Source organism: Lepidochelys kempii, chromosome 4 (assembly GCF_965140285.1).
Source record: "Lepidochelys kempii isolate rLepKem1 chromosome 4, rLepKem1.hap1, whole genome shotgun sequence".
NCBI classification, from domain to species: Eukaryota; Metazoa; Chordata; order Testudines; family Cheloniidae; genus Lepidochelys; species Lepidochelys kempii.
Window position 1 is genome coordinate 97,360,035 of NC_136383.1, and position 13,118 is coordinate 97,373,152.

Genomic DNA, 13,118 nt, shown 5'->3' on the forward strand with positions numbered 1-13,118 from the left:
GATCAGGGTCTGCACATAATGCAGGTGGTGGTGCCACTTATCCCCCATTTATAGCCTTTAGCCCAGTAGTTAAAGCAAACAACCAGGATGTGGGAAATCCAGGGTCTCCCACCTCTCGGGTGAGTGCCCTAACTACTAGACTTTGGGGTACTGGGGGGTGCAACGGGGGGTCTCTTAATCCACCGTTTAAGATCTTCTACTTGGCATGAAATAGTTAATAGTCCGTAGGCCAGGAGAAGAATGAATAAGCCCATAGGCCACTAGTAAGGACACAAACCTGTGATGTGATGACTCAAGTCCCTGTTCCAATAACATCCCCATCCCCCCAAAAAAGGCACTTCTGAGCTGAAGGAGGTTGCCTCCCTCCAGCCTGGATTTAGGTGCCTTACCGCCTTTGAATGAGGGGAGGTGTTCAGGGCCTACCTGTCTCCTTTGCATTTCTTATCGGCTCAGTTTGAGTGGCTCCTCGCTGGCTTTTGTGGATCCCATTGTTGGGTACGTGACTCTCCCCATGCATTGTACAGGGAGCGTGGGTGCCTGTTCTGGAGCTCTGGACTCCAGTAGGTGGCAGGGCACAAGTCTCAGCATTGCAATGCCTAATGTTTTAGGTCGCCTTTGTGGATCTAGCCCTCAGACAAAAACTTTCTGTGGGACACAAGCTATGGTTATGATCTCAAGTCTTCCTATGGGGTCAGTCAAAACGAGTCCAGTGCCAGCTGTTCTACATCCAGGAATGTTGCAAGTGAGCAACAAGCCCATTCTGGGGGGGAGATACTAGTTCTGCAACTTGGATGCTTGGCGTAAGTGCAGCTGTGAAAGAGTACAGAATTAAGGGCACTAATGACTGACTTTATCCTATTATAGAATATAACCCATCACTCTCTTTCTGTTTTGTTGTGTACTCAAACTGATTTCTAAGTCACTGATCCTCCTGCTGGAATTGAAGTAGTTATATTTTATATGGGTTCTATAACCCTACTAAACAACTGAAATCTGGAGTAAATTTTAAAATAACACAAGAGAATGTGGTGGATTATTTGATTACTTTTAGACATATTGCATTAACCTATGTTTCCTCACAAACTTGAAGACACTTATTAATAATGGAGAACAGCTGGAGCATTAATTGTGTGTAAAGGAGAACGTCCTTAATTCACCATAATGAAAGGGGTTCACTATTGTGAACTCCTGTAAGTACACTCTTTTTCTTTGAAGACTACAGTCCACTTTGTGATGCAGTGTCTCTGTTTAGTTAGGACCCAATTCAACTCCTATTACAGTCAATGGACAGACTCCTGTTGAGATCTGCAGCTGGATCAAGCCCTTATTTGCTAGCTGTAGGTTTGTTTTTAATTTATACTTTACAGGCTAATTAATGTACATTCTGTAATGATGCTCTGGTAGAAAGAGAATCACAGCATCTGCTATTAAAGAGTCAGTGTCAACTTGAGATCTAGACCAAAAAAAAGTTTAAAAGTAGTTTGATACATTCCTGCTTGAATCTTCCACTCATACTTCCTTTTTAAAAATTATTTCTCGCCTCACGTTTCTGTATGAATGACCCACACAGACAGGAGACACTGCAAAATCAAGGCCAGGATGCTCAAGTGATTGCAATGGGAGTTAGGTACCTAATTAGTTCTAAGGATCCGGCCCCAAGTGATGCATAAAATAAATGAAATGTTGCTGAGAGTGAAACTTAATTGGAAAAATTCCATGAATTTTCCCTCATTCTGTCCAGCTCTACTGACAGTGCTTTCAGATGCACAAAGTAAACTTTAAAATACTACATTCTCTAATCTTTGCTCTAGTAATCATGGGTATTACTGTAGCAATAGGTTTTTTGTTTGTTTGTTTGTTTTGACAGACATCTGATTTTGTTTTTTTGTCCTCTCCCCACTGTCCTTTTTAAATATTAGAGCTGGGGAGAGACCATTTTTGTTTCTGTATGAGCTATAAAGCCTGCAGGTCAGCAAGGTGCTACTGTAGTCTCTATTTCAGAATGTTAGGAATTGCTCCTCGTCATCCTCTTACACTCTGAATTACTGATAACCCTCAGATGCCCTATCAGGGCCCCATTAGAGGAAGGACTGGAGTTGACTTCAGGAGACAGGGGGTCAGTTCCTCATTCTGTCATGGACTTCTTGGACCCTAGGCAAGTTATATAGGCCTGTTCTGCAAATATATGTACATGTGCTTAACTTTAGGATTGGGGCCTTAATGTCTCAATTGTCCACCTGTAAGGTACCCTCATTTTACAGCGGTTTTGGGAGGAGAAAAAAATTTATATGTGTGAGGTGCTCAAAGAGTGTGGTGATAGGGGGCCTGTCCTATGAATTTAGATGGAAAATAGGACCCAAGGTGTTAATATAACTTGGTCACTGTACAACATGAAACAGTGTTACAAAAAGTTCAGAGTTTGGTATACAGATACCGCAGCCTGCTTACTACCATGGCAAATACACTATTAAAAATCCATTAATTTTTTTATTAAAGATACAGAAAAGAAGGAAAAAATCTTTCACACACTATAACTGTTAAGAATTAAGGCTTTCATTTTAACAACATTCTTTCTTCCCTTTCCCTTTAGCTGTGGAGTTTTTAGAAGGGAAAAAACCCTTATTTGACACTGTTAGATAATGATAATAACTGTTCTTTTGGGGAAAACAGATGTTAATTGTGAGAGGCTGGAGTTGCTGCTTTTGTCCAATCCTGTTTTCTCTCACATGGTGGTTGGGATTCAGCTGGAGCCGGTATGAGTGGCAATGTCATCTGGATCCTCACTCTCTCTCTGGCCCAGTCTATACAGCAGGAGCGTAGCCAGGATGGGACACAGAGGAGGGCCCAAACTTAGGGTGGGTGGGCAATGACAGGAGGATGAGGGTAGGAGTGATCAGGGCCACCTCTCCCCACCCTCCAGCCCCTGGGTGGGGGGGGGGAAGAGGAGGTGGGGACTGAAAGACACTCTGGCTAGGGCCCCTGGAAAAACTGGGGACCCTGTAAAAATGTGTGCCCCCACCCCCACAGTGCTTAGGGCTTGCCCTGCTCTGCCCAGCACTCCCGCTGGGGAGCAGGATCAGGGGCTTGCCCTATTGCAACTGCACAGCACTTCTGCTGGGAAGTGGGGGCTTGCAAGCCCCCGTGCTCCCACCCTACTCCCTAGCTGGAGGGCCAGACAGGTGGAGTGGGGCAAGCGTGGGGGCAGGAGCAGAGTTGGGACTGGGGTGGTGGGCCTGGATGATAAATCAACTCAGGCCCACCTGTGGCTACGCCCCTGCTGTACAGGACATCTTTTGGGATCAGGCTGACAAACTCCAGGGTCCAAGGAAGTGGTGGGGATGGCAGCCATGATGATAAAGCTTGCTCCAGTAGTCTGTTCTTTCCTACTTTTCCCACAAAAATCTTTTTTAGGAACCCACAAAAGGAGTGATGAATGGAATAGCCCATCCCCTCATTATTTTGTCCACAATTAGGTCTAATATCCAAAATATCAATTTTAAGTCATTTACTTTGGGTTCCACGTCTCCTGTTTTTTAATAAGCATAATTTCAGCACAGTCTGGGAATCATATCAACCTGGCCTTTTTGTTTAGACTAATTTAGTTATTATTTCTCCCTTTTGTTGTTTTTCTCTTCAACATTTGCTGTTATAGATTATTCTAACATCTTATGAACTTTTATATGCATTTTATAGTTGAGGTCACAATTTGGGTAAATTTGTTGACTCATTTATCACAACAGACCAGATTTTGTACGTACAAGCAAGGGACAGTCTCTGCCCAAAGAGCTTACAATCTCACAGTGCTTTTAAGATATTTTAGAAACAGTTTTAAAAATTGAAAGGGCCATTTTTTTTTCTGAAATCTTGTTTTCATACTTTTCATAACTCTTATTTTTTCTGTTTGGGCTGAAACTACTCAGACTTGGTCCAACGATGGCTTTTTAAAAAATATTCAGCAAAATTTTTGGCTTCTGGCAGTGATGACAAAAATCCATTAATTCCCCCGCCCTCACCCCACGGTTCCCCTGGATGAGTTCTTAAAAGACTGAATACAAGTGCCTTTTACAATTTTGAAAACATCTTGATTCACAAACTCACTGGAAACAACAAAATTTAAGCATAGTGCATAGCCAGTTGTGACCAGGGTCCCAGTGGGGGCCAGCTGTTGTCACTCAATTAGGGTGAACTGCAAAGAATGAGGCACAAATGCCCAAAGCTGGTGGATATTTTCAATACTTAAATTTACCAAGCCAGCATAAAGCAGCTTCTTTATGCCAGCTTCACTGGTTGCCCAATAACCAATACACAGTTTCCTTAAAGTAACTCAACCTCAGGTCTCCATCCAGGTAGTCGATTCAAATATGATGATTTCTGAAAATCTTATTTCATCATATAAAAGAAAAGGTTCTACCAATCCCAAAGGATCAGACACATTACTTCCCAGGTTAATGAATATACCAAACCTTACCCAAATACACGTGACATCCAATTCTTATTAACCAAACTAAAATGTATTTAAAAAGAAAAGGAAGAGAGTATGGTTAAAAGATCAATATACATACAGACAGGAGTTTAATTCTTGAGGTTCAGATACATAGCAGAGATAGTGTATTTTATAGCTGCAAAGAGTTCCTTTTGAATTTAGTTCATAGGTTATAGTCCAACGTCCAATGTCATTTCCAGGGTGTATCAGCTTAACTGGGATCTCATCTTGCGACTCAAGGGCCTCCTTCCTGTGGGTCCAGATGATGAAGATGTCATCAGTGTAGCGCAACTAGAGGAGGGGCACTAGGGGACAAGAGCTGAGGAAGCATTATTCTAAGTCAGCCATAAAAATGTTGGCATACTGTGGGGCCATGCAGGTACGCATAGCACTGCTGCTGGCTTGAAGGTATAAGTTGTCCCCAAATCTGAAATGGTTGTGGGTGAGGACAAAGGCACAAAGCTCAGCCACCAAGTGGTCTGTGGCCTCATCATACTGTTCTTGACAGCTTGTAGTCCATCCTCATGGAACATTGGTGTGAAGAGCTTCTACATCCATGGTGGCCAAGATGGTGTTTTCAGGAAGATCACCAATGCATTGTAGTTTCCTCAGGAAGTCAGTGGTGTCTCGAAGATAGCTAGGAGTGCTGGTAGCGTAGGGTGTGAGGAGAGAGTCCAAATAGCCAGATAATCCTGCTGTAAGAGTCCCAATACCTGAGATGATGGGGTGCCCTGGGTTTCCAGGTTTATGGATCTTAGGTAGCAGATAGAATAGCCCTGGTCAGAGCTCTGGAGGTGTGTCTGTATAGATTTGTTCCTGTGCTATAGCAGGGAGTTTCTTGAGCAGATGGTGTAGTTTCTTTTGGTACTCCTCAGTGGGATCAGAGGATAGTGGCCTGTAGAATGTGGTGGTGGAGAGTTGCCCTTGAAGAATTCCACCTGGATTTCAACAATTTCCACCCCACCATCAATTTCAGCCTGGACCAGGCCACACAAGAGATTCACTTCCTGGACAGTACAGTGCAAATAAGCGATTGTCACATAAACACCACCCTATACCAGAAACCTACTGACTGCTATACTTACCTAGATGCCTCCAGCTTCCAACCAGGACACATCACACGATCCATTGTTTACAGCCTAGCCCTCAGATACAACCGAATTTGCTCCAATCCCTCAGACAGAGACAAACATCTACAAGATCTTTATCAAGAATTCTTAAAACTACAATGCCCACCTGGGGAACTGAGGAAACAGACTGACAGAGCGAGACAGGTACCCAGAAGTCACCTACTACAGGACAGGCCCAACAAGGAAAATAACAGAACACCACTGGCCATCACATACAGCCCCCAGCTAAAACCTCTCCAGCACATCATCAACAATCGACAACCTATCCAGGAAAACAATCCCTTACTCTCACAGACCTTAGGAGGCAGGCCAGTCCTCGCTTACAGATAGCCCCCCCCAACCTGAAGCAAATACTCACCAGCAACACACCACACCACAGAAACACTAACCCAGGAACCAATCCCTGCAACAAACCTCGTTGCCTTCTCTGTTCCCATATCTATTCTAGCGACACCATCAGAGAGGACCCAGCCACATCAACCACACCATCAGGGACGCATTTACCTGCACATCCACCAATGTGATATATGCCATCATGTGCCAGTAATGCCCTTCTGCCATGTACATTGGCCAAACTGGACAGTCTCTACGTAAAAGAATAAATGGACACAAATCAGACATCAGGAACGGTAACACACAAAAGCCAGTAGGAGAACACTTCAGTCTTCCTGGACATTCTATAACAGATTTAAAAGTAGCCATACTTGAACATAAAACTTCAGAAACAGACTTCAAAGAAACTACAGAACTAAAATTCATTTGCAAATTTAACACCATTAACTTGGGCTTGAATAGGGACTGGAAGCGGCTGGATCACTACAAAAGCAACTTTCCCTCTCCTGGACTTGACACGTCTTCATCAATTATTGGGAGTAGACTACATCCACCCTGACTGAATTGGCCCTGTCAACACTGGTTCTCCACTTGTGTGGTAACTCCCTTCTGTTTGTGTGTCAGTATAATAATGCCTGCATCTGTAATTTTCACTTCATGCATATGAAGAAGTGGGTTTTTTTACCCACAAAAACTTATGCCAAAACAAATCTGTTAGTCTTTAAAGTGCCACCGGACTCCTTGTTGTTTTTGTAAGTGAGAGGAAATTCTGACCCTCTGAATCTAACAAGCCTGTTAGCCTTCAGGCTAGGATTTTAATGGTACACAGAAAACTGGTACAGAATCAAAATTTAAGAAAGGTTGAAAACATTTAACCATAAGGAAGACCTCTTGAAATTGTGGTATAGTGGTTTTTGAGCCTGTTAAATGTGAGCGCTCTTTAAGTGAGGTATAAGTTATAGATTCTGATCTGTTATGCCAGAGTAATTCTGTTGCAGTCAATGAACCACTGTTATTGATGTATAGAGTTATATTAAACTTGCCTGTACTGTATAGCTAACAAAACAAGAGTCCCAGTTTATTGACCTCAAGTGAAATGTGTATGATGCCTTTATAGTCTGGTGTATATACAGAAAACCTGAACAAGTACGGAGGGGAGGCTTTTCCTAAAGTGGAGTGGCTGAAGAAATTCTGAAGTACAAAGCCTCTCCATTTAAGAAGCAGGCCTGAGTAAACTTTGTTACAAACAATGTATTAGCAGAGTTCATGGTAGAGATTCAAGTTATAAAAGATGTATATCAGAAACAGTTGAGTGAGAGCATGAAAAACAGATATTTTAAACCTTCAGAACCACCCACCAGTGATTTCATAAAATACTTTAAACATGAAATAACATTGAAAACACTTTCCAGCATCATCATTTCTCAGACTATGTGGAGTGGAAACAGTTGAATAGTTATTCTGTAATGTCCCTTTTTTCACAGCTGGATGATAGCCTTATAACTAAGTCCTTTTTATATTTCTGATGTTTATATCAAATACTATCGTTTGAGTGAACACACCTCTTGTAACAATTAGCCAAAAGCTACAGCAATGAATTTTCATGCAGATTAAAAACGCATAACTAACTCTGAAAAAGATAGGAATCTTTAGTTGTTGCATTTTATTGCCTACTAATGAAAATCACTTCATTTCTTGGATGATCAGTTTTTAAATCCTACTAACTTAACACCACACCATCTAATGCAATAAATCAAGGACAGATCACGCAGGGAAGGCCATGGAACAGAAAAGTTATGACGTTCTCATATAAAAACATGCAACCTTCTATACTAATTAGCTGAGAAGCGGGGACCTAACCATTACTAATTTTTACTCCTGGGGGAATTCTGTGCCAGTGCGTGTGCACAGAATTCATGTCTGCTACAGATTTCTTTGCTTCTCTGCAGAAAAATGACTTTCTGATAGGGAAGCAAAGGGAAGCTGCAAAAACGGTCATACACTGCTGCCCAGCAGCATGGGTGCATTGTTTTGGGCATCTGGAGCTGCCAGCGGAGAGGTAAATCAGTGGTGGGGAGGGGCTGGGGACACCCCAGCCAGTGGCTTCTATCCTGTGCCAGGCTTAGCTGCTATTCCTGGCAGGGCTGGGGAGGATGGGACTTCCTCTTCCCCCGCAAGGAGCATCCAGGGCAGGGTCAGACCCACCCCCAGAAACCCCCCTGGCTGCAGGAAGCTCCACACACCCCCTCCTTCCTGCCCCCATCACTCCTCAGCCGTGGGGGGAGGGGTCACTGTACAGGGAACTGCTCCCCCATCTGCCCAACCCCTGAGCATCCAGACCCACCTCATACCCAGAACCCCCACACACTGAGCCCCCTGAACCCAAACCCACAGCCCAACAAGCCTCAGCCTCTGCATCTGGAGCCCCTCTGCACCCAGACACACTGGCCAAGCCCCTCCTCCTTACATCTAGACCCCACCCCTGCACCTAGACTGCCCCCCCGCACTTTAACCCCCCCCCCCAATAGGCCCTACCCACATGCACCTGGACCACCCTGACTAGGTCCCCACACCTAGACCCTCATCTCCTTGAGCCCCATCAAGCCAGCACCCCAGACAACCCCCTCCATTGAGCCCTTCATACCCAGACCCCCCCACTGAGCCCCAACCACCTTCACGTGGACCCCTCCTGCAGCGTTCCATTGCTTCTGCACCCAGAACCACCCCACGTGAGTCTTGTTCATCCAGATCCCCCCAAACCCAGACCGCCCCCCCACCAAGCTGTCTGCACCCAGATTGACCCACACAGAACCCTATCACCCCACACCTGGATCTCCCCACACTAAGCCCCTCCACACTTGGATCCTCCTGGGCTGAGCCTGCTTGTCTACATCTAGTGTGCTTGGCATGGAGAGGCAGGGCCCCAGGGTGTTTCTGGGGCAGGTCTGGCCCTTGCACTGTGTCAGGGTAGGGTGCAGCCTCGTGGCCAAGTCCATGTCCTAGGGCAGGGGCTGGAGGTGATCTCCCACCTCTGTGCAGTCAGTAGCCTGTGCTCCCCTCTTCAATGCTGGAGCCTCCACATTTATTTATTGATCAATAAAATTTGCAGAATTTCACAGAGTTTTAAAATATGGTGTGCAGAATTTTTCATTTTTTTTGGCACAGAATTCCCTCAGAAGTATAATTTTAGACAGGTCCACTCTTCTCTCATGGGCTTGGTGGAAAGTGAAAATGAGTGAGGAGGAGGAGAAAAGGACAGGATGTGAAGTGCTAATATAAAAATTCCAACATCTTAGCAAGATTCCACACATTTCAAACTAACAAGTATTAGTCCCCAGTAAATAAATAAAAAATGTAGAGGTGGCACCCCTTGGAGAAGAAAAAAGTCACAACTGACACTGCAGCAGGTGGAAAGATTTTTTTTCTTTATTTCAGCATTTAATATACTACACCAGATTTCACAATCCATCCATTTTTGTTTACATATATATGTCATTTCTCTTTATTTTTTCCTCATAATTCCCCTGCTCACCAAACCAGAGTCTCTGTTTTGATACATTCTAAAGCTGAGGCTTTTGATGATTCACTGAACACTAAAGTACCATGTAACTGTAATTTTATGGAAACTAAGAACAACAAGGTGAATTAATGTCAAGGTGAATTAATGTCAATTAATTTGTCAAGGGAGCAGTGTTCTAGAAATATTAAGTTCATTCATCATTCCATGGTGTGGGCTGCTATATTTTTGGAATGAATTGAACTTACGAAAAAGTGAATCTTTAAAGCTGTAGGTGACTTAAAGTGGGTCCACTTCCACCTTCAGATGACCTTTGTCTTCCTTTTCTCTACTAAATTCCTCAAGAAAAATTCACCTAATTAAAATGAAAATTAATACCTATAAATCAGTTTTAGTTGCTTTGGAGATTAAACAGAACAAATAAAGCAGTATACATGTAGCCATACTGTGGACAATGTTCTAGAAAATCCAAACCTACCCAATAGGAATTCTAACAATTACAGCCTGAGGCTGGAAATCAGGACTCCTGGGTTGTCTTCCCCAACTCTGCTCGTGCTTGGTTGTGTGAAAGTTATTTAACATCCTGTGTCTCAGCATATCCAATAATAAAATGGTATTATCTCTATTTTACACAGTGTTGTGAGGTGTCAGTACTTAAAAGGTGCTCTATATTATGCTGGAGCTGGCATAGAACCACAACTGGCTCTTTTCTCCTGCCCACGCACAGCAAGAGAATATGGGCCTACATGTTAGTTCAGGTGTAATTTAGTACACTGAACTTTCTAAAAGAAAAATCAGTTATTAAAATGGCTTATTTCTGAAGCCCTATCAAAAGACACAACAGATGAGAGGGGGCAGTTTTAAAGCCCACTTCGCTCGGAAGCTAATGGCAAAAGTTGCAAATTATACACAATATTTTAAATAAATCCATACCTGGAGCAGTAAGTGTAATGCTAAATAATATTAGTTTTATAAAATGTGAGTATAAGCAGCATCGTAACTGTTCAAGTAATAGCAACCCATTTAGAGGAATTATAAAAGACAATACATTTGCTGTATAGAAAAACAAAGAACCACTATTGTGAGCTTTTGATATCAATTACTTTACAGCTATACCTTTACATAATAATTTAACATTGTGCAGTACTTTACCTGCTTTATAAGAGGAGCGCACTAGAGGACCACTAGCTGTGTAATGAAATCCAAGCTCATTTCCCACTTTTTCCCAGTGTTTAAACTTGTCAGGAGTAACATATTCCTCAACCTGGAGGGAAAAAAATAATTCTGCTCAGACTGTAATAACTTTTAAATGCATAATTTATGTTAATGAACTGGAATGCCAACTCTACGTTCAGACAGGATGTGGCAAGATTAAACTCTTAATTACTTTAGAGTTTATACATTTCACAATATTCATCAGGCAAGAATTTCTAACATCGAGCCCATAACAGCCCCACACTGAAGAGCAGATTAACTGTTGAGAAAAGGCAGGTTGGGAGGAGCAAGAATGGCTACCCAATCTGAGGGGAGTCCTCTTCAAACATCCATAGTTGGCATATAGTGAGAAGGTGTGTAGGTGGGCACGAGACATCATTCTGACAAGGGAAGGGGTACAATGGTATCAGGTGCAGGTCATAGTCTGCTTCCAATAAATTCAAGGCATTTGTACCTTTAGATGACGTTTTGTTGGTTGCATGTATTGTCCTAAGGTCAAACAGTCCACATCTGCCTCACGTAATACTATAAAAAAGAAAAGTGCCTCCTTAGCAGGTGACAGAATCATGATGTATCATCACTGACTAAAAATCATCTTACCTAAAATGCAGTTCTGAGTGCAAGTCACTCCTTAGCTCATTAAATAAGGGATTAAATTCTACCCTCCAATACATAGCATCAGAGGGCATGACGGAAGCACTAAAGAGAAACTGCAGAATTTAGGCATAAATACTTTAGAACAAGATACTTAGTAAATAAAAATAAATATATTAAAAACTGATTTCAAACAGTTTTAGCAAGTCCTTTCACTGTCTTATTGTCTACTTAAGAGTGAATGTGGCTGGTGTGTGTGTCTCCCAGCGGGATCTGACATTTTTTCCTGATACTTCATTAGACTAGGCTAATTTTGACATTTTGTTGAAGTACAATCTACAACAAATCTGATAGTCTCTTGCCGTCCCCACAGTTTCCACTGGGGAGCTTCTGCCCACACTGAACTGTGAAAATGCAGCTTTTTATTTGATTTTTTAAAAATTCTGTATAGTATTTAAAATATTTTAATTTTTTTTTAAAGTGATTTATTTTACTTGGTCCATCGTTCCTCCAGTATCTCATGCCTCAATGCCTTCCTAAAAACTCACTTCTTGCATGAGGTCTATAAACCTGATTCCTCTCCTCAGAAGTACTAAAATAGTGATTTTTTTTTAAAGTAATTGACCTGTGCTAAGTATCACCAGCAAACATTTGCTTCTGGTTGTACCCAATACCCTATCACTTGTCTACATATTACCTATTTAGACTGTCAGCTTTTGAAGCCTGAATTGTATCTTTTTATTTATTTCTAAAAGTACCTTTTCACTCCATTAATAATACCCCATAATTAAATGCAGGGATGAGAATCTCTTTTCTAGCATACTGCAGTTTACCTTTAATGTCCATATTTCTCAATTTTTGAGCTTTCATTTTCTAGGTGCATTCATTATTTACTTCCTTTTGGGTGAAAATGATGATGATTATTAGCATATCTAGGTCAGACTCTTAATCTGACACAGTCTGAAACACCAACTACACATAAAAAGAAAATACTTCATCTTACTCCACAGTTACAAGAGGGTTGATGCTGAAATTATGCATACATAAAGAATAAATCTAAGGGGAATTGCCAATTTCTTCCACCAGCTCCACATCCTTGGTGGGATATGCTAGTTTCGATGCCTCAGGAAGCACATACACCTTCTCTGCTAAGATATCAATACAGGATGGAACTAATTTATACCAAACTTGGATTCAGTGAAACTCTGTCATTAAGGACAAATCCAGCCTCCTCCTCCCCAGCTGCTGAAAGATGCTGTTCAGTGCAACTAGTGTAGTCTTCTGATCCATGGGAAGATTGAGGAATCAGGTTATGTATAGCTCCTCCTCCACTCCCCTTCTCAATGTCTATCCTTGGTATTAGGGTTGGGTGCTGGATTTGCCCCATAGTGAAGCAGAACGAAAAGCATGAATTGTTTCAATGTTTCAACACTGCAATTACAGTTAGCACGAACATCTGCTTAGAATAAAATGGTTCTGTGAAGAAACTACTTAACTACTGGTAAATTCTAGGGCTGTCAAGGGAATAAAAAAATTAATTGTGATTAATCGCGTGATTAAAAAAATTAATCATGTGATTAATCATACTGTTAAACAAGAATAGAATACCATTTATTTAAATATTTTGGGATGGCTTCTACATTTTCAAATATATTACAACACAGAATACAAATTGTACAGTGAAAAGAATGCATTCGATGAAGTGAGCTATAGCTCATGAAAGCTTATGGTCAAATAAATTTGTTAGTCTCTAAGGTGCCACAAGTACTCCTTTTCTTTTTGCGAATACAGACTAACATGGCTGCTACTCTGAAATTGTACAGTGCTCACTTTACATTTATTTTTG

At 41.9% G+C, this 13,118-nt stretch overlaps 1 protein-coding gene across 6 annotated transcripts in view; it reads right to left on the reverse strand.

Moving 5' to 3' along the window:
• Positions 1-3,311: 3,311 nt before the first annotated feature.
• LIAS (lipoic acid synthetase) overlaps positions 3,312-13,118 on the reverse strand; it is a 28,318-nt gene continuing 18,511 nt past the window's right edge. The window contains exons 9-12 of one of the 6 annotated variants that reach the window (XR_012158691.2): positions 11,133-11,203; positions 10,616-10,727; positions 5,569-6,199; positions 3,312-5,490 (exon numbers count right to left, since the gene is read on the reverse strand). Coding sequence is in view for 5 of the 6 variants with exons in the window: in XM_073342262.2 (XP_073198363.1) it covers positions 6,147-6,199; positions 10,616-10,727; positions 11,133-11,203 (236 nt within the window). In the remaining variant the exon portion in view is untranslated. Of the gene's footprint in view, positions 6,200-9,351; positions 9,819-10,615; positions 10,728-11,132; positions 11,204-13,118 lie in introns of those variants that run through there. The other 5 variants (XM_073342262.2, XM_073342259.2, XM_073342260.2 and 2 more) reach the window with 5 other exon arrangements.